General features: G+C 66.8%; 1 protein-coding gene across 2 annotated transcripts; it reads left to right on the forward strand.

Moving 5' to 3' along the window:
• Nucleotides 1–1,367: 1,367 nt before the first annotated feature.
• Nucleotides 1,368–17,734, forward strand: DPYSL5 (dihydropyrimidinase like 5). 2 transcript variants are annotated; one of them, XM_037393027.1, is made up of 13 exons: nucleotides 1,368–1,446; nucleotides 6,770–7,034; nucleotides 8,783–8,941; nucleotides 9,726–9,905; nucleotides 10,015–10,083; nucleotides 10,339–10,383; nucleotides 10,663–10,738; nucleotides 11,607–11,763; nucleotides 12,893–13,034; nucleotides 13,413–13,555; nucleotides 13,639–13,846; nucleotides 15,312–15,480; nucleotides 16,406–17,734. In XM_037393027.1, the coding sequence occupies exons 2-13, from the start codon at nucleotides 6,774–6,776 to the stop codon at nucleotides 16,489–16,491; spliced, it is 1,695 nt and encodes a 564-aa protein (XP_037248924.1). In that variant the 5' UTR covers nucleotides 1,368–1,446; nucleotides 6,770–6,773; the 3' UTR covers nucleotides 16,492–17,734. The 2 variants fall into 2 exon arrangements, with proteins under 2 accessions (XP_037248924.1, XP_037248925.1); XM_037393028.1 differs by lacking the exons at nucleotides 1,368–1,446; nucleotides 15,312–15,480 and having other exon boundaries at nucleotides 5,935–7,034.
• Nucleotides 17,735–17,769: the final 35 nt, after the last annotated feature.

Here is a 17,769-nt window from a genome sequence, read left to right on the forward strand (position 1 = left end):
GATGGGGTGGCACAGCTAGGATGGGATGGGGACAGGGATGGGAAAGGGACAGGGACAGGGGATGAGACAGCAGGTCCCTCCAGCACCCCTGCGCCAGCTCTGTGTCCCAAGGGCTGCATCCTGCACACAGGGTGCCGCACGCCACCAGTCCTCACAGCTGTGTGCAGGGGACAGGGCAGGGGCAGCACCACCGTGTCTCCCTGTGCACTAGGACAGGTGTCCTCAAAGTTTTTAACCAGGGGGCCGGCGCGCGGATGAAGTAGCAGACAGTCATCTGCAGCTGCTTGGTTTCCCCCCCCAGCCCCCGGCGGGGGGGGAGGGTGGGTGGGGGTCTGTAAATACTGGGGGCCGGATTGAGGACCCTGGGGGGCCGTATCCAGCCCACGGGCCGTAGTTTGAGGACCCCTGCTCTAGGAGCTGGGGACCACTGAGATGCGCTGCCTGCTGGGGGCTGCCATGTGTGGTGGGGGGCTGCTGGGCTGGTCTAGGTTGGATGATACTGGGTTGTGCTGGGCACTGCTGAGTGTTACTGAGCTGTACTGGGTACTACTGGGCACTGCTGGGCTGTACTGAGTACTGCTGGGTGTCACTGGGCTCCACTGGGCTGTGCTAGGCACCAGTTGGGTGCTACTGGGCTGTACTATTACTGGTTACTGGGCTGTACTGGGTCTTACTGGGCACTGCTGGGAGGGGCCCATGGGGATGTGATGAGTGGGTGCTGCGACACATGGGGGTGTCAGGGGGTGCCGTGGGAGGGCCATTGAGTACAGAGGGGCTGCTGCAGGGGTCATAGGGGCTTACCCTGTGAGGGGGAATGGGTTGTCAGAAGGGGCTATGGAGGAGTCCTATACGGGGCTGTGGGCTCCCATCGGGGTCTATAGGGGTCCCATGGGGTCCCACAGGGGGCCATGTGGATCTATAGGGGTCTCATGGGGGTCTCCAGGGGTGCCATAAGGTCCCACAGGGGTCCATGGGGGGGTCTATAGGGCTGTCATAGGGATGTATAGGGGGGCCATGGGGCTCTATAGGTGGTCGGTCTATGGAGGGGCCATGGCGGCCATGGGAGTCTGTAGGCGTGCCACAAGGTCCCACGGGGGTCTGCAGGGATGCCATGGGGTCCCAGGGGGGCCGGGGTCACTCGGGGCCGCCCCCGCGCGCCTTTGTGCCGGCTCCCGTCACCACGGCAACTGAGCGGGCAGGTGGCGCCGCTGGGCGGGGTCCTGCCGCAAGTCCCGCCCCCTCCGCCTGTCATTCAGGCCACGCGCAGCGCACCCTGCTGGGGGGGCTGGGCCCCTCCCCCGGCGGGGAAGACGGGCGGCGATTGGCCGAGGTGGCGGGCAGGCCCTGCCCCTGCCGCGCAGGTTTGGGTGAGAGGCGATCGCGGACGGGGAGCGCGGCGGGCGCAGCACGGAGCGGGAGCGGAGCGGAGCGGAGCGGGAGCGGGAGGTACCGGCGGGGCCGGGCGGGGCGGGGCGGGGCCAGGCCGGGCCGGCTTGGCTTGGCTTGGCTTGGCTTGGCTTGGCTCGGCTCGGCTCGGCTTGTGTGGGCTGGGCTGGGCTGAGCGGTTTCCGCACGTTCCCGCACCGGTGGGACCTGACTTGTCGCGGGGGGTGGCATAATCGCGACAGGTGCGTGCATCGCGACAGGCGAGGAGGGGGAGTGCCTCGCCGCCTCCGCATGGGAACCCTTGTGGGCTATCGCGGGGCAGAAAGGTTGTGTGCGGACCCCGCCCACGTACGGCGAGTCACCCGTCGCGACAGGGCGATGGTGTCGCGGCAGCGCGAGGGGCTCGCCTCGGCGGGGTGTGGCCACGGGGCCGCCCCGCCCGAGCAGGCCTGGCTCCCTCGTCTGCGCCTTGTCGCGACCGGGTGCGGAGTAGCAGGTGCGCGGGGCGCGGCGGAGTGGGGCCCCCAGGGCGGGCGGGGGGTGGTGGGGGCAGGCGGGGGGTGGTGGGGGCAGGCGGGGGGTGGTGGGGGCAGGCGGGGGTCCCACCGGGCCCGGCCCATTGTTCCGCGGGGGCTCCCGGGCGGCCCCGCCCCGGCTCGGAGCATCCTTTGTGCTGGGCGGCACCGGGCTTTGTCTGCGGGGCCGCCCCGGGGCCAGGACCCGGCCGCGCCCCCGGCAACCGGGCACCGGGGCCCCGCCGCGGCATCACCGGGGCCGCCCCTCGCCCTGGCGCCCCCACCCCTCGCCCGCCGTCCGCCCCCGCACCGGGGCTGCGCCCTACCCGGCACCCCACACCGGCAGCGGGCAGCCCGGCTCCCTGCCCAGTGCCCCCCACGCCACAGCCCCGGGTCGGGCCCCCCAGGGGCTGGCAGGACCCCCGGGTGCGGTGCCCGGCATGCCACCGGCCTGCCGCAGTGACAGCCGCGACGCACCCACCCGGCACACCCTGGGGTCCCCGGCGCACGCCAAGCACCGAGCCCGGAGCGGGACTGGGGGTCCTGCCGGGCCCCAGCACCCCTCTGCGGCGGCAGCGCGCCCCAGCACCCACGCGGGTGTGGCTGTGCCGTGCCAAGGTGCCCGCGGGGACCGGGACCGGCTGTTTGCACGCCTGCAGCATCCAGGTGACCGGCTCTGCCGGAGCATCCCTGGCCCTTCACCCATGGATCATGGTCCCCTGGTCACCGCGGGGCAGCCTGGGTGTCACCAACCCTCCCAGGGTGGTGGCTCAGTCACCCCAGCACCGGAGCTCATCCTGGCCGGGGGGGACATCAGTGGGACCCCGGCAGCGGGGCAGGGCAGCCCGGGCCCCACAGGCAGCGCTGGAGCGGGATGCAGGTGCTCAGCCTGGCTGTGTCAGTCATGGAGACGGGGACAGGGCAGGGCAGGGGGATGTGACAGTTGTGACCCCCAAGAGGCATCTCCCAGGCAGGGGGAGATGGCCACCCAGCTGCCACCTCCAGCCAGGGCCAGGCAGTGGTGGTGGTTTGGTGTCACTGGCAGGGCTGATCCTGCCCAGGAGGGAACGGTCACCAAGCCTGGCCCCTGACAAAGGAGAGTCCCTGCCAGGGCCCAGGTGGGGCAGGGTAGGTGCCGGGCAGGATGGGTGCCAGGGGGCTCTCCAGCACAGACAAAAGCGGGGGGCGGTGGAGGGGCCATGGGAGGACTGGTGTGGGAGCAGCCCCTGACCTCGCCACACAATGCAGCTCTGTGTGCGGCCGCGCCGCAGCCCCCACCGTCCCGGCACAAAGGCCAGGCCCAGCAGCCACCCCGGCCCCAACAGGTGCCCCCCCGGCAGCCCCTGCTGGGGCAGGGGTCCCTTTGTCCTGCCCGGGTCACAGCTGTTCCTGCACCCCCGCCCCGCCAGCCCCCACGGCTCAGGGCTAGCAGAGCAGCCGGCAGGCGCTGGGGGGCTGCGAGCCCCCCGAGATGGCTGTGCTGCTTTGTATGCCGGGAAGCGCCGCTGCGGCCCCCCGCCTCCCAGGGCTCGGCCAGGCTGCCGGCAGCACCCAAGAACGGCTGAGCCGGCAGCCTGTGGCATACCGGTACTGGCTATGGTGGTGGGTCTGGGCAGGGGGTCCCCAAGGATGCTCGCGGCCCCCCCAATGCTGACGCTGTGTTTCTGCCCTGCCGGGGGGACCTGTTGTCTCACAGAAAGCTCCTGCCTGCCGCACCAGCGAGCAGCCGCCACCGCTGCTGCCTGATGCTGGCTGTGCCACCGCACCGCAGCGGCTTGCTGGGGCACAGGCCAGAGCCCAGTGTTCCCGGGACAGGCTGTGCTGCACTGGCGCTGCAGCATGGGCTGGGGGACAGAGGGACAGAGCCCCTGGGGATGCTCAGCGTGAGTTGGGGGGACTGGGGGGGAACTGGCATGTCAGAGGGGCTGTGGTGGGCATGGGGACCGGTGTGCCAGCTGGAGCGGCAGCTGGTGGTGCAGGAGGCAAGGGGTAGCAGGGCTCTCCCGGCGCTGCGTGCAGGGGGTGACTGGCTGGAACCCCTGAGGAGGTGGCAGGAAAGGGGCCCGGCGCAGCAGGGTAGGGGGAGCACGGAGGTGGCAGCATGGGCAGCTGCACGGTGGCCAAAGCTATGGGCAGTGTGTGGAGCTGCCAGCCCTCACCTGTGCATTATGTCCAGCCCAGGCTGGGCTATCCCGTGTCCCCACGACTGCCAACTCGCCCCTGGTGTGTCTGCTGCTTGCCCACTACACTGCCATGCTTTGGCACACTCACCCCCTCCCAGCACACCCACAGCAGCCACCCTCTCCCCCGGCTTGCTTATGGGGCCAGAGCTGTGGGGCTGGAGAGCCCACCTGTGCCAGACCTCACAGATCCAGCCGGCAGCCAGGCCCCATGGCTGGCCAGGCTGTGTGGGACCCCAGGGGTGCCCAGCTCCTATCCCAGTCTCTGCAGCATCGGTCACAGTGGGTGACATCTCCCCACCCATCCCCAACCCATGCTAGGGGGCCCTGCCCATGCCACAGGGTGGGAGGGTGCTGTGGCACCACTGGGAGCTGGCACGGGCTGCCTTCCCATGCACTGCTGCGCTCCAGATCTGTCCATCACAGCAACCTGCTTTCATCTCAGGGTATGATGCACCACCTCCCTCCTGCACCCCCATTTCTGTGCCACACCGGCACCATCCTGCCCAGCCATCCCCTGCCCTGGGGTCCGGGGGGGCTCATGGGGTCAGTGGACACCACCACGTGTCCTGTGGGTGCTCACCCCACCAAGGTTGGCTGGCATCTTGCCCCATCCCAGCTGCTGCTGGCGTGGGGGCTCAGCACGTCTCTGCCTGGGGCTGCCCCCTTGTCCCCCTCATCCCTCTTGTCCCCAGCAGTGCAGCCATGGGTCCGGGTGCCCCCCAGCACAGCCCTTGCACAGGGCAGTGGCTTTCCCAGGTGCCTGAGGCAGAGCTGGGGGGCAGGTATGGGCAGGGGCTGCCCAGGACCAGCCAGGCTAGGGTGCTGGTGCCCAGCATGCCATGGCAGCGCAGCATGCTGCACAAGGAGCTGCTGCCAGGAGGAAGGTCACTGCCATCCCACTTTGGCCCCTCCAGGACCCGTTTTCCTCTGCCACCCCTCGGCAGCTGGCGCAGCTGTGCATGGCAGCAGCATTCTTGGCCCGGAGAGGGATGCCTTTCCCAGGAGCGTTCCCTGTGGCAGGGGGGCTGCTCACGGCACCCCAGCAGGTGTTTGCTGCCATCCATGCCACAGTGAGCAGTGGGACAAGGCACGGGCTGGCACCACCATCACAGAGCCCTGGGGCAGGAGCTGGCTGGGGAAGGGCTCCCAGTGCCCCCAGCCCCACACTGTTGTGGCCTTATGGTGGGCACGGCCACCCACCCTCCCCAAGCAGCTGCTCCTGCCCACAGTGCCGGGAATGCTCAGCTGCCGGCAAGTCCCAGCTCAGCCTCGCCGGCTGCCACTGCTCCCGGCCAGGTCCAGCGCCCGGGGAAGCCATTTGCTGCCGAGCAGGCGTTTTGCTGGCTGGCTGGGAATTGCTGGCACATGCTCAGGACAGTCCTTTCAGAGCAGTGCCCCGGTATCCGCATGGAGCAGCGGCAAGGCTGTGGGGGCACTGGGCCAGTCCCCCGCCGCAAGGGACCATGCTCCTGCCAGCAGCACCCTCTGCCCCACGGCTCGGCGCTGGCCCCAGCGTCGTGACACAGACAGCATGTGCTGTGCCCATCCTGGGGCCTGGGAACACTGGGTGGGACTGGGGCCCTGCTCACACCGGGGCTGCTCGGTGCTGGCCTGGCACTGCTGTGGGCTCTTCCCCACAGTCAGGGCAGCAAGTCTGGGCAGTGTGCTGTGCTGCTCACCCCTGCGCCCTGGCTGTCTGGAGGAGGGGAGGCAGCGCTGCTGGGGGGCCCTGGGCGGGGGGGGGGGGGGGGGGGCCTGCAGTGAGTCCCTACAGAGGCATGTCGGGGTGGGTTCTGGGGGAGTCCCAGCCCACCTCATGCCCCCAGGGTGGGTTGCACTCCCGGGGTGCCCACACAGCCGGCACGTGCCGTCCCTGCTTGGGCAGGTCGATTGCGTTTGACCTTAATCTACCAAATGAGTTATAGATTGTGTCTGGGGACGCCCCTTGCTGCCGGGGGTCTGTGGAGAAAGCAGCCCTGGAGCAGTGCAGGGGGGCTCCAGCAGAGCTGGCACCATGCGGGATTGTGGGGCAGAGGTCCTGGTGAGTGGTGCCAGCCTGGCACTCTCCATGCCAGCCTTGGCTGCCCTGCAGTGCTGCCGGGACAAGGCAGGCAGCTTCCCCCAGGCATGGGTACTTGTGCCCCAGGAGAAGCCCCAGCAGCATCCCCTTGGTGGACACAACACCAGCAGCCAGGCTCAGCCTCCTGCCTCACCCTGCAGCCGGGGGAAGCAGGGCGGGCAGTGTGTGGGGCTGGCAGTGCTCGGGGTCCAGCAGCCCTGCTCTGTGGCTGGCTCTGGGTGCTGAGACTGCAAGGTAGGCAGCACTGGCCCGGGTGCAGGCTAATGTCATTGGAGTAGGGGGGCTCAGCAGTGTGGCAGCCCCTGACTTGGCACCCGGGGCCCCCCCGCTCTGTGGATTTCCCAGGATAATCCAGTGTTGACATGGCTCAGGGCGGGGATGGGCATTCTAGATGCGCAGCCGCGGAGCTGCCCAGAGCCCTGCCTGCCTGCCTGCCTGCACTGGGACCCCATGCTGACAAGGGGTACTCACCCCCCTGGCAGCAGCACTGACCCAGCCTGGGACCTCCATAGCAGGCAATGGGGCTGAGCAACCCCCGGCCCCGGGGGGCTGCATGGGACTGGGGCAGCCCACAGCTGCCCCAGGGCTGACACCTGCCCTCACAGCACCATGCTCGCCAACGCGGCCACCATGCGGATCCTCATCAAGGGGGGGAAGGTGGTGAACGACGACTGCACGCTGGAGGCAGATGTCTACATTGAGAATGGCATCATCCAGCAAGTCGGCCGTGAGCTCATGATCCCTGGTGGGGCCAAGGTCATTGATGCAACTGGCAAGCTCGTCATCCCGGGCGGCATTGACACCAGCACCCACTTCCACCAGACCTTCATGAATGCCACCTGCGTGGATGACTTCTACCATGGCACCAAGGTACCCCCTGGCCGCAGCCCCTCCCCACGCCCCCCCGGGTATGCTACCTGCCCACACCCCAAGCCCTGGTTGGGTGGGTTTGCTCCCAGCTCAGGGAAGGCTCCCTGGCCGCTGTGGTACTGCAGGGGGTCAGCATGGAGCATCGGATGCCAGGCAAGCCCACCAGTGGGAGCTGTGTGGTGTGGGCAGGCTCTCTGCCCCGGCACTGCGGGCAGCCAGCAGCATCAGCTCCCCCACAGCCTGGCATGGCAACTGCCTGTCCCTGTGTCCCCATCCATCAGGTCCCATTGCTGTGAGCATCCTCCTCTCTCACTGGGAACTTGGCACCCAGTGCCAGCATGGGGCCCCTCTGCTCTCGTGGCTCCCTACGCACTGCTAGTTGTGCTCCCCATGAGGTGATGCTGCTGGCATGGGGCAGAGAGTGAAAGATGCCACTTCCTGGCAGATGAGCCCCTGGCCCAGGCATCCGGCAGCCTGGCTCCCCTGCCTGGCCATGTTTGCTGCCAGCCCCAGAGGGTGAGCAGAAGGGTGGGCACGCTGGCAGGGACAGTCGCCGTGGGGTGCAGCCCACCCGCATGCAGCGAATGTGCTCTCTCCTGCACTGGGGACCCCCTGGTGCCCTGCAGACCTTGCTGGGGGGGGATGCTTATCCAGCTCCAGACCAGGGCATGGCAAGCCCAGGCCTGCTCAGCACACTGCCATGGGGGTGCTCTGTGGTGCCAGCCTGGCTTGCCCCTCCCTGTGTGGCAGGGCCCTGTTGTGGGCCAGTGGTGCCATGCACCGGGTGCCGCTGCCTGGAGGTGTCAAGGGACCGGCGCGGGCTTGTCCTGGGCAGTGCTGGGGCTGGCTGGCTCCAGCACCCTGTACAGAGCAGCCATTGTGCCGCTGTGGCACTGGCCGTGCCCGGCCCTGGGGTGCTTAGTGTCCCTGGGCAGGGGGCTCAGCTCTCCCATGGCTGCTGCAGCAAAGGGGATGGGGGGCCAGCCCCATGCCATGGTGCAGCAAGGGGTCTGGAGAGGCACAGAGGTGTGCTGGAGGGTAGGGGGCTGGTGCAGCGACCACAGGCATGGCGTGCCTGCTCCGTATCCCCATCCTGGCAGGCTGCCTTGTAGCCTGTGCCGGCACCACTGGCCTGCGTCAGCCTGCCAGGGCCAATTGGTAAAGGAGCTTTGGGGATCAGCCAGGCTGGGTGAGCTGGGGACGCTGCCAGGTGCGACAGTGCCTGCCCTGCTGCCCGCACCTGCCATGGCCGGGGGGCTCTCCCTGCAGCCCCTGTGCTGCTTGGGGCTGGGCTGGGCAGCCCCATCCCAGATTGGGCCCCATGTGGGGGGCGCAGCTGGGGGGGCCTGTGGGGACCCTGCTGCCCAGGCCCGTGGGTAGCCCAGGTAGGGCATCCCCCTGACACCCCAAATCCAGTGATCAGTGCTGGAGGGAGGCATTGGTGCCCCAGTGAGCAGCAGGTTGAGACTCTCCAGATGTCATGCACCCAGATGTGCAGCTGCAACTGGGCAGGTGCCAGCAAGGCCAGGGCACTGTGAGGGGTGGGCTGGCACCCCAGGGTGATGCTGGGGGATCCCTGCCTGCAGGCAACACTGTGCCCCACATGCAGCTATCCCAGCTTGGCCACCCAGGGGATTAGCCCTGCTCATTGCCGGGCAGGATTAGTGCTACCCCTCAGCATGGGCAGCAGAGACCGCTCCTGTGGGGCGAATCGGCCCCACACCGCTGGTGTCCCCTGTAACCCACAGGCAGCCCTGGTGGGAGGGACGACGATGATCATCGGCCACGTCCTGCCTGACAAGGAGACCTCGCTGCTGGACGCCTATGAGAAATGCCGCAGCCTGGCCGACCCCAAGGTCTGCTGCGACTACGCTCTGCACATGGGCATCACTTGGTGGGCACCCAAGGTGAGCCCAGCCATGCCAGCACAGTGTGGCTCCAGCCCCCTGGCACAGCAAGTGCCCAGGAGCAGCTGCTGTGGTCGGGGCTAATTCCCAACCCTGCTGATCCCATTAGCTGCTTGTTGGGGTGGGCTGGGCTGAGCCCCCAGGCTGCCTTTTGAGCTGCCTTGATCCAGGCTCAGCGGGACAGAGGTTCCCTGCGGGGCTGAGCCCCCCACTGGGGTGGAAAATGACCAGGGTGCCTGGGCACAGTGATCCCAACCTGGGGGGACCCCATCCTGCAGCATGACCCCTATGGGGGTGGCCAGAGGGGCTGGCCCTGCTTGGTGCCTAGACCCCGTCCCACAGCACGCTTGGGCCCTGCAATGCCCACCAAAGCTGCCAGAGCAGAATGAAGCTGGGCTGCTCCCAGCCGCACTGCAGGGAGACCCCAGCCCCAGTGTACCCCGTGGCCTGGCCAGACCCTCCCCAGGCAGAGCAGGGGAGGATGGGTGTGGAGCAGGTGCCCCCCACCACCGACACACCAGGGATGCAGCCAGGCCAGGGCCAGATCATGGCACGACACGGCAAGAAAATCCCCCCCGCCAGCAGCTGTCACTCCCCAGATCACCCTGGGACACACACGCAAATCCTGCATCTTGTGTCCCCAAGTTGGTCCCTGCCCCATGGTGGGGGGCACCTCATCCCAGATCTGCCCCATAACTGGGAGGGAGAGGGTCTCACAGCTGCCTGTGCATACCAGAGCTGCCATGCCCCCCGCCACTGTACTGACCCCCCTGTCCTGGCACAGGTGAAGGCAGAGATGGAGACGCTGGTGCGGGAGAAGGGGGTGAACTCCTTCCAGATGTTCATGACCTACAAGGACCTGTACATGCTGCGGGACAGCGAGCTCTACCAGGTCTTCCGAGCTTGCCGTGACATCGGTGCCATCGCCCGGGTGCATGCCGAGAATGGCGAGCTGGTGGCTGAGGTGAGCACTGGGGTTGGGGGGTGCCCAGCAGTGATGGGCATCCCATCATGTGCTTGGGGCAAACAGAGCCCCCTGTGTCACCCCACGCTGACAGCGCCCCATTCCCCAGGGAGCAAAGGAGGCGCTGGACCTGGGCATCACGGGGCCGGAGGGCATTGAGATCAGCCGACCCGAAGAGGTAGGTGACAGCTGGCATCCCCGAGTCACCGCACAGGCAGTGTGGCCTGGGACATGGCTTGGATGCTCTGGAGCATCTTCATAGCTGGCACTGCCTGTGCACCCACCCATGCACCCATCTGTGCCATCCGTGCACCCATCTGCATGCCCATCCTTGCACCACCCATCAGTGCCACTATGCCTGACTGTGCACCGTGCCCCAGCTGGGGCATTTTGCCATGCTGTGCCATGCACTCACTGCCCACTCTCTCCGCAGCTTGAAGCCGAGGCCACACACCGTGTCATCACCATTGCCAACAGGGTGAGTGGTCCCACGCTGGGCAGCCAGGACTGAACCTCGCTGCTGAGGGTCTGCGCCGGGGTCCCCGCCCCTTAAGTGAGCTGGGTGTGTGGCACATGGCTGTGCCAGACCACGATGGGTATCCCACCTCCTCCTGCCGCTGGGGCATCCCCCTTCACTACATCTGGGGGTGGGTGCCCCACTTCCATGGGGAGGTCCCAGCGCCCTGGTAGGGGCACAGGGATGCCTCTGCGGAGCTGGGGCACTGTGGGGATGGTGACACTGACACCCTCTCTGCAGACCCACTGCCCCATCTACCTGGTGAACGTCTCCAGCATGTCTGCAGGGGATGTCATTGCAGCCGCCAAGATGCAAGGTAGGACGCCTGGATGGGCACCCCTAGGGGTGGCCCTGCCCAGGGCAGGATGTGCCCCCTACCCCGGGCTGGCAGTGGGGTGGGACATGGACCCCTGGGCTCAGTGCGCAGGTGTGGACTGGCCCCACTAGGGCAAAATACCCCGGGATGGGGGCCATGCGGTGGCGACCATCTGGCCACGCTCTCGGTCAAGGCCCCACCTCTTCCCTGTAGCTCCGCCCCATCCTGTGGCCCCGCCTCTTGCAGTGGGGGCTGCTCCCACACGCGTGGGGACATGGGCACACGCAGGGACACGGGCACAGGTGAAGGAGTGCACACATGCAGGCATGAGCCTGTGCAGGGTCACGGTTGTGGGGCACATGCAGGGACACAGGCACACACTGACACAGACGTGTGTGAACAAGGGGCACGTGCATGGATGCAGACACACCCAGGCACAAGGGACACGCAGGGTGCATGTGGCACCGGGAAGGTCCTGGGTGTAAAGGGACATGGACATGGGCACATGCAGGGCTGTGTCACATGCAGAGGCATGGACATGTGCGGCACAGGAGCTATGGGGACACACAGGGACATGTGGACTCTTAGACAGGGACACAGGCAGGAGCAGACACATGAGCACATGTGTGTGCATGTGTTCTCGGACACGTGTGCGCACATGGGCCAACAGCCACCGGGCACCCGCAGCTCTGCTTGCACAGACACAGGACACATGGACACAGGGCTTGTGCCCAGATGGGGGCACACGCTGCCTGCAGCAGTACCGGTAGAGCACACACATGCTCTTGCACACTTGCCCCTGTGCACCCTTCCATTGCACGTGTGCCCTGCTGCCCCCAGCCCCACGCGTGTGCCTCCGCCCTGGCAGGGAAGGTGGTGTACGCGGAGACGACCACAGCGCACGCCACGCTCACCGGGCTGCACTACTACCACCAGGACTGGTTCCATGCTGCTGCCTACGTCACCGTGCCGCCGCTGCGCCTGGACACCAACACCTCTGCCTACCTCATGAGCCTGCTCGCCAAGTGAGGCACCCAGGGCACCCCATGCCCTGGGCACCCCCTTCCTGCAGCCACACTTCCCAGCACCCCCTCCCCAGTTGCCATGCTTGTTGGTTGTCTCCAAGCATCCCCAGTTGTCCAGCATGGCCAGGTGTTCTTCTCCTAGGTGCCACGCTGTCTGGCTGCCCCAGCACCCCAGCACCACATGTTCAGGCACCCTGCTCTCCAGACACCCTGCTCCCCTGGTGCTGTATGCTCCAGACACCCAATCTTTCAAGCACCCCCCTCCCTGAGCTACTCTCGGGCACCCCAGCTTCCCAGCACCTCACTTTGTGGGCACGGGGCTCTCTGGGAACCTCACTTCCCAGACACTGTGCTCCCTTAGGGCCTTGCCCTGTGGGTGCTGCACTTCCCAAGCACACCCTGAGCACCTGGGATGCTAGGTGCTCCAATCCCCAGGCACACTGCTCCCCAGGCATTGGGCTCCCTGGGCACCCCACTGCTAGGTGCCCATTCCCCAAGCACCTCAGTCACCAATTGCTGAGCTCCCTGAGCACCTTGCTCCCCAGGCACTGACCTCCGTTGGCACCCCACAACATGGATGCCCCACTCCCTGGGCACCCTGCTCCCTGGGTGCTAAGCTCATCAGGCACCCCACTGCATGGATGCCCCATTCCCTGAGCACCCTGCTCCCCAGGCACTGAGCTCCCTGAGCAGCCCACAGCACGGGTGCTTCATTCCCTGGGCACTGAGCTCCCTGGGCATACCTGGCATGAGTACCCCACTCCTCAGGCACCTTGCTGCCTAGGCGCTGAGCTCCCCAAGCACACCACTGCATGGGTGCCCCATTCCCTGAGCAGCCTGATCCCCAGGCACGCCATGGCATGGGTGCCCCACTTCTGAGGCACTCTACTCCCTTGGCACTGACCTCCCCTGGCACCCCACTGTGTGGGTACCCCACTCCCCAGGCACCTTGTTCCCTGGTCACCCCACTCCCTAGGTGCTCCATTCCCTGCACACACTCCTTCCCAAGCACCTCACTCCCTGGGCGCTGAGCTCCTCAGGCACCATGCTCCTGGCTGTGGGCCCTGCCACTGGCTGGCTGTGGCCAAGCCACCCCAGCAGTGCCATCAGCAGCCCCATCCTCCCACAGTGACACGCTGAACATCGTGGCCTCCGACCACCGGCCCTTCAGCACCAAGCAGAAAGCCATGGGCAAGGAGGACTTCACCAAGATCCCCCACGGCGTCAGTGGGGTGCAGGACCGCATGAACATCATCTGGGAACGTGGTGTGGTACGGGGTCCTGCACACCCACCCCCGCCCACAGGCACCCTGGGATGAGGCGGCCTCCCTGGCTCTTGGGGGGCTCAGCAGTGGGGCTGGCTTGGGCTGAGGTTTGGGGTGGGAGGGCCCTGGGGTGGGAGAACCCTTCTGTTGGCTCCCACAGGATGTCCTGGGCAGCATTTGCCCTCCAGCATGGGGTGGGCTAGGTGCTCCCCAGTGCAACCCAGTGGGTCCTAGTAAAAGGCATAGCCCCAGCAGCCCCTTGCAAAGTGTTGGGGGGGGCAGTGCAGAGCACGAGGGACAGGGCACAGGCAGCTGGGCAGCACTGTGGGGCTGGGGCAGAATGCAGCCAGGCACATTCTCACCCTTCCCCTGCTCCGGTGGCAGGTTGGGGGCAAGATGGATGAGAACCGCTTCGTGGCAGTGACCAGCTCCAACGCTGCCAAGATCCACAACCTGTACCCCCGCAAGGGCCGGATCATCCCCGGGGCAGATGCCGATGTTGTGGTCTGGGACCCCGAGGCCACCAAGTAGGTGCAGCCAGCGGCAGGGCTGGGGAGGGGGCTCCCCGTGCCGATGGGCACCCACTCAACACCCCATCCCCCTCACTCAGGACCATCTCGGCCAGCACCCAGGTGCAGGGAGGGGACATCAATCTCTACGAGAACATGCGGTGCCATGGCGTGCCCCTGGTCACCATCAGCCGTGGGCGTGTGGTCTACGAGAACGGTGTCTTCATGTGTGCTGAGGGCACTGGCAAGTTCTGCCCACTCCGCTCCTTCCCAGACTCCGTCTACAAGAAGTTGGTGCAGCGGGAGAAGGTACAGGGACATCAGGGGCCGTGCCAGTGCTGTGCCACAGTGTGGGGACGGGCTGTGCCGTGCCTTGCTCCTGGCTGCTGGAGGGGCCAAGGGAGACAGCATTGGCAGTGGTCCCAGAAATGTGGGTCAGTGCTGCCAGTGCTGGGAGGACAGGTCTGTGCCACCTAGTGCTGTGCCACCCCAGTGCCACGCTATGCCACAGTCGGTGCCACCCTGGAACATCATGTAGCAGGAGCGCAGTGTACCTCATGCAGGGGCAAGGATGGCAGTGGTGGTGCCCAGCCAGGGGCAAGCACCAGCAGTGCGGTCCCTGCGGGTGGGTGTAGGATGGAGGACCCCCCTCAGCTCCCCACCCTTCCACGTGCTGGTGGTGCAGAGGGTTTGGGGACAGTTGGTTGGCAGTTGTCCTGACATGCATGTGAGGCACATGCCAAGTGTCAGGACCTGCTGCAGGCTGCTGTCCTGGGCTTTCTGCCCTCTGCAGCCCCCTGAGGCACCTCGCAGCTTATGGTGGTCCCACGTGCCCCAGGGCAGGGATACACATGGCTGGGACAGGAGGGGACACCAGGGCATGCGCTTGCCAGCTGTGGGACAGGTCTTGCCATGTTTGGTGGGGCCACAGAAGCCCCTCTCCCCACCTCTGTCCCCCGACCCAGTGCCCTCATCCTGCAGCGCTGGCCCCTCGTCCCGTTGCTGACCCGCTGTGCTCAAGGGGCACGGCCCCCACACACCAGACCCCTCGCGGGTCCCCAGGGCTGCCCAGGCATGACACCCAGGAGCTCTGGCAGCCCCCAGTCCTGCGGACCCCTCCATGCCCCCGCCTTTCACCAGCCCCTGCTTGGTGTATAGAGTGCACTGGAGGGGCAGGACGTGGTGCTGGTGCTGTGAGAGAAAGGGACAGCCAGGGGGTCCTATCACTGTCCCAGGGAGCTGGGAACCGGTGGCCAGCACCAGGGTGTGTGGCTGGAGCCGTGCATGGCTGGGGGGGGCACAGGGCATCACCTGCCTGTGTGGTCCCCTCCAAACACTCACCTGCACTTTGCTGGGGGGGTGGGGGTGGTGGGTGCGGCTTGTCATCAGCAGGGAGACAGGCGAGGGGCTGCGCCGCTGGGGTCACCTGCCTCCCCCAGACTCTGCTCCTGCTCTGGCACCGCTCCGCACCAGCACCTCTTGAACAGGGAGCCCCACAGCCCAGCCAGTGTCCCACTCAGTGCCCCCCAAGATGTACCCCTCCCCACACCACAGCCCACTCCCCATGCCACAGCATGCCCTGGCCCCCTTCCTTCCTTCCCTCCCAACACCCGGCTGATCCGCACCCCGCTGTTAGGTCCTGGCACCCCTAACCCTGCTCACACTGCGGGGTCCCCCCATGCTCCCCCTGCGCCCTGGCCGCAGCCCCCCGCCCATTACGGCGCAGTGCCCGCTGGGCTGACGCTCTCTCTGCTTTTTCTTTCCCTTCTGGCAGAGTTTAAAGCTGCGGGGTGTGGATCGTACCCCATACCTGGGGGATGTGGCCGTGGTTGTGCATGCCGGGAAAAAAGAGACGGGGACGCCCCTGGCCGATACGCCCACCCGGCCCGCCACGCGACACGGGGGCATGAGGGACCTCCACGAGTCCAGCTTCAGCCTGTCCGGTAAGAGTGGGGGTCCCAGCAGCCCCAGCCCTGTGCCCAGCCCCACTCCAGGGCTCGCTGGCAGCCCCGCATCCGGCGGCTCTCGGGCACCGGCCAGGCACTCACCTATCCAGGGTGTCCCCACCAACAACACCCCTAAGGGTGCAACCCCTCATCTCTGAGGCAGAGGGCCATGCTGCCCTGCTGCGCCTGTGGCAGAGTAGGAAGCTGACCCCATCCCTGGCCCCGCAGCCCCTCCAGCCTGTCCCTCCATGCACCGTCCATCGTGTGGCTGTGCCGTGCGGGGGTTCATGCTGGGCTGGGAGCGGCTGGGGCAGGTAGGACTGAGCCGGCGCATGCATTGTGTCCAACCCCAGCAGGCACCTTTGTCCCCAGGAACAGGAACAGAGGGATTGGGGGGCATCCCGGCGGCCCTAGCTGGCACTGCCATCCCACCCTGCAGCCACCATGGCGCTGCCCTGTGCCAGACAGGACCAAGCCACATGCTGTGCTGGAGCAGGAGTGGGCCTGGGGGCCTGGAGCAGGAGTGGGGCTGGCTTCAGCTGCGGCACCCCGTGCTGCCCACGCTCACCACCACCGCAGCTCGGTGCTGGCTGTGCCGGGGCCAGCAGCTGTGGGCGATGCTCCCTGCTGGCACCACACTCGGGCATGGGACCTGGCCACTCTGACCCCCTGGAGCAGGACGCTGGGACCCAGTGGGTCACGAGCATCAGTGCCAGCGTGGCCAGAGTTGCACAAGCACTGGTGCCCACCTACCACTCTCGGCAGGAGTGTGGCTGTTACAGAGCCAGGGGGACACAGAGCACCCACTGTCCTCAGGGTGCTGGCAGCAGGGCTGCTGGCCATGCTGGAGGTGCTGGGGTGGCCATCAGGCTCTCGCCCTGGCACCGGCGGCCCTCATGCCGTCCATCCGTCTGTCCGGCAGGTTCTCAGATCGATGACCACGTTCCAAAGCGAGCTTCGGCCCGGATTCTCGCTCCCCCCGGAGGCCGGTCGAGCGGCATTTGGTAAAGCCGGGGACATGTCCCCCAACTGAGGACCAGGTGCCGTCCCCATGCTGTACCCCCGCCGGGACCCCGGCTCTGGCGGGGCTCCCCTTGCACCGGGGGGGCCCTGCCTGGCCCCCGTCCTGCCGGCGGGGCCGTGCCAGCAACGTGAGCCGACAGCTGGGTGCGGTGGGCCAGGGGGCCATGGCCCAGCCGGCGGGAGGGGATGGGGCAGTGGGTGGGTCTGCCCTGGCCCTTTTCTGTTTGCACGTTGGGTTTGGATCAGTGAATTTTTGACTTGTTTGTGCATCACGTGGAAATACTCTGAAGTGGTTTGTGTCACTAGCGTTAGGGGAGAAGCAGGGACCCCCCCCCTCCGCCCTTCCCACCCCCGGGCTGCCCCCACCCCCCGCCCTGCTCTGGCCCCCTGTGGGATGCCCAGGCCCATCCCACGCCGGGGCAGCCAGCAGCCAGCATGCACACGCCTGCACCAGCGTGGGGCTGACAGCTGTCCGCTGGCACACACGTGTGCATCCCACCATGTGAGGTGCTGGCAGGCTTCTCACTGCGGTATGTGTGTCCACATGTGTGTGTAACACCAAGCGTGGTCTGAGATGTTCATAGCACACGTGTGCCTCCCTTTGTGCAAGGTGCTGGCAGGCTCCTCACTGCCATGTGTATGCGCACACATGTGCCACACCATGCATGGTCTTGGTGAGATATTCATTGCACACACGTGTGCACACGTGTGCAAGGTTCTAGCAGGCTCCTGACCACTCTGTGTGTGCATGCTCATTGCACATGTGTGCACACATGAACTCCTCAGCAGGTGTCCATGCACGTACACACACGTCCCCATCCCTCTGTGCACGATGGCAGCACCTGTTTCATGCCATGCCAGGACCCCTCCACGTCCCACTGCGGTGCGGCCGAGGACCCTGGGGCTGGTGACACTCCCGTGCACCCACAGTGGGCACAGGTCGGGGTCCCTGTGGCCGCAGCAGAGCGGGGTCCCCACCCATGTCCCCCGCCATGCACTGGTGCTATCCGGTGGGTGCCCCCGCCCCACTGCCCCCTCCCCAGCCATGCCCCGTGGTGGTGTCAGATGTGAGTTGTCCCTTGTGCCCTGTCCCCCTAGTTGGTCCCTGTAGGTGTGTGGGGGGGCCGGGTGGGCGCGGGGGTCCTGCCCGCCCCTGGGTAGTTGCATATTGGCCGTTTTTAGGAACCTGCAGTACATTTCTGTTTGCTCATTAAAGACAGTTCTCACAGCACCCAGCCTCGATGCCTGCTTGGGGGGGGCTGG

The sequence above is a fragment of the Falco rusticolus genome, chromosome 6, assembly GCF_015220075.1.
Source record: "Falco rusticolus isolate bFalRus1 chromosome 6, bFalRus1.pri, whole genome shotgun sequence".
Taxonomy (NCBI): Eukaryota; Metazoa; Chordata; class Aves; order Falconiformes; family Falconidae; genus Falco; species Falco rusticolus.

Bases quoted from the DNA above. Each gene is read 5' to 3' on its own strand.
- DPYSL5 (XM_037393027.1), top strand. From the start codon at position 6,774: ATGCTCGCCAACGCGGCCACCATGCGGATCCTCATCAAGGGGGGGAAG. The intron at 10,384-10,662 runs GTGAGTGGTCCC...CCCTCTCTGCAG, and splicing joins TCATCACCATTGCCAACAGG to ACCCACTGCCCCATCTACCT. The intron at 13,035-13,412 runs GTACGGGGTCCT...CTCCGGTGGCAG, and splicing joins TCATCTGGGAACGTGGTGTG to GTTGGGGGCAAGATGGATGA.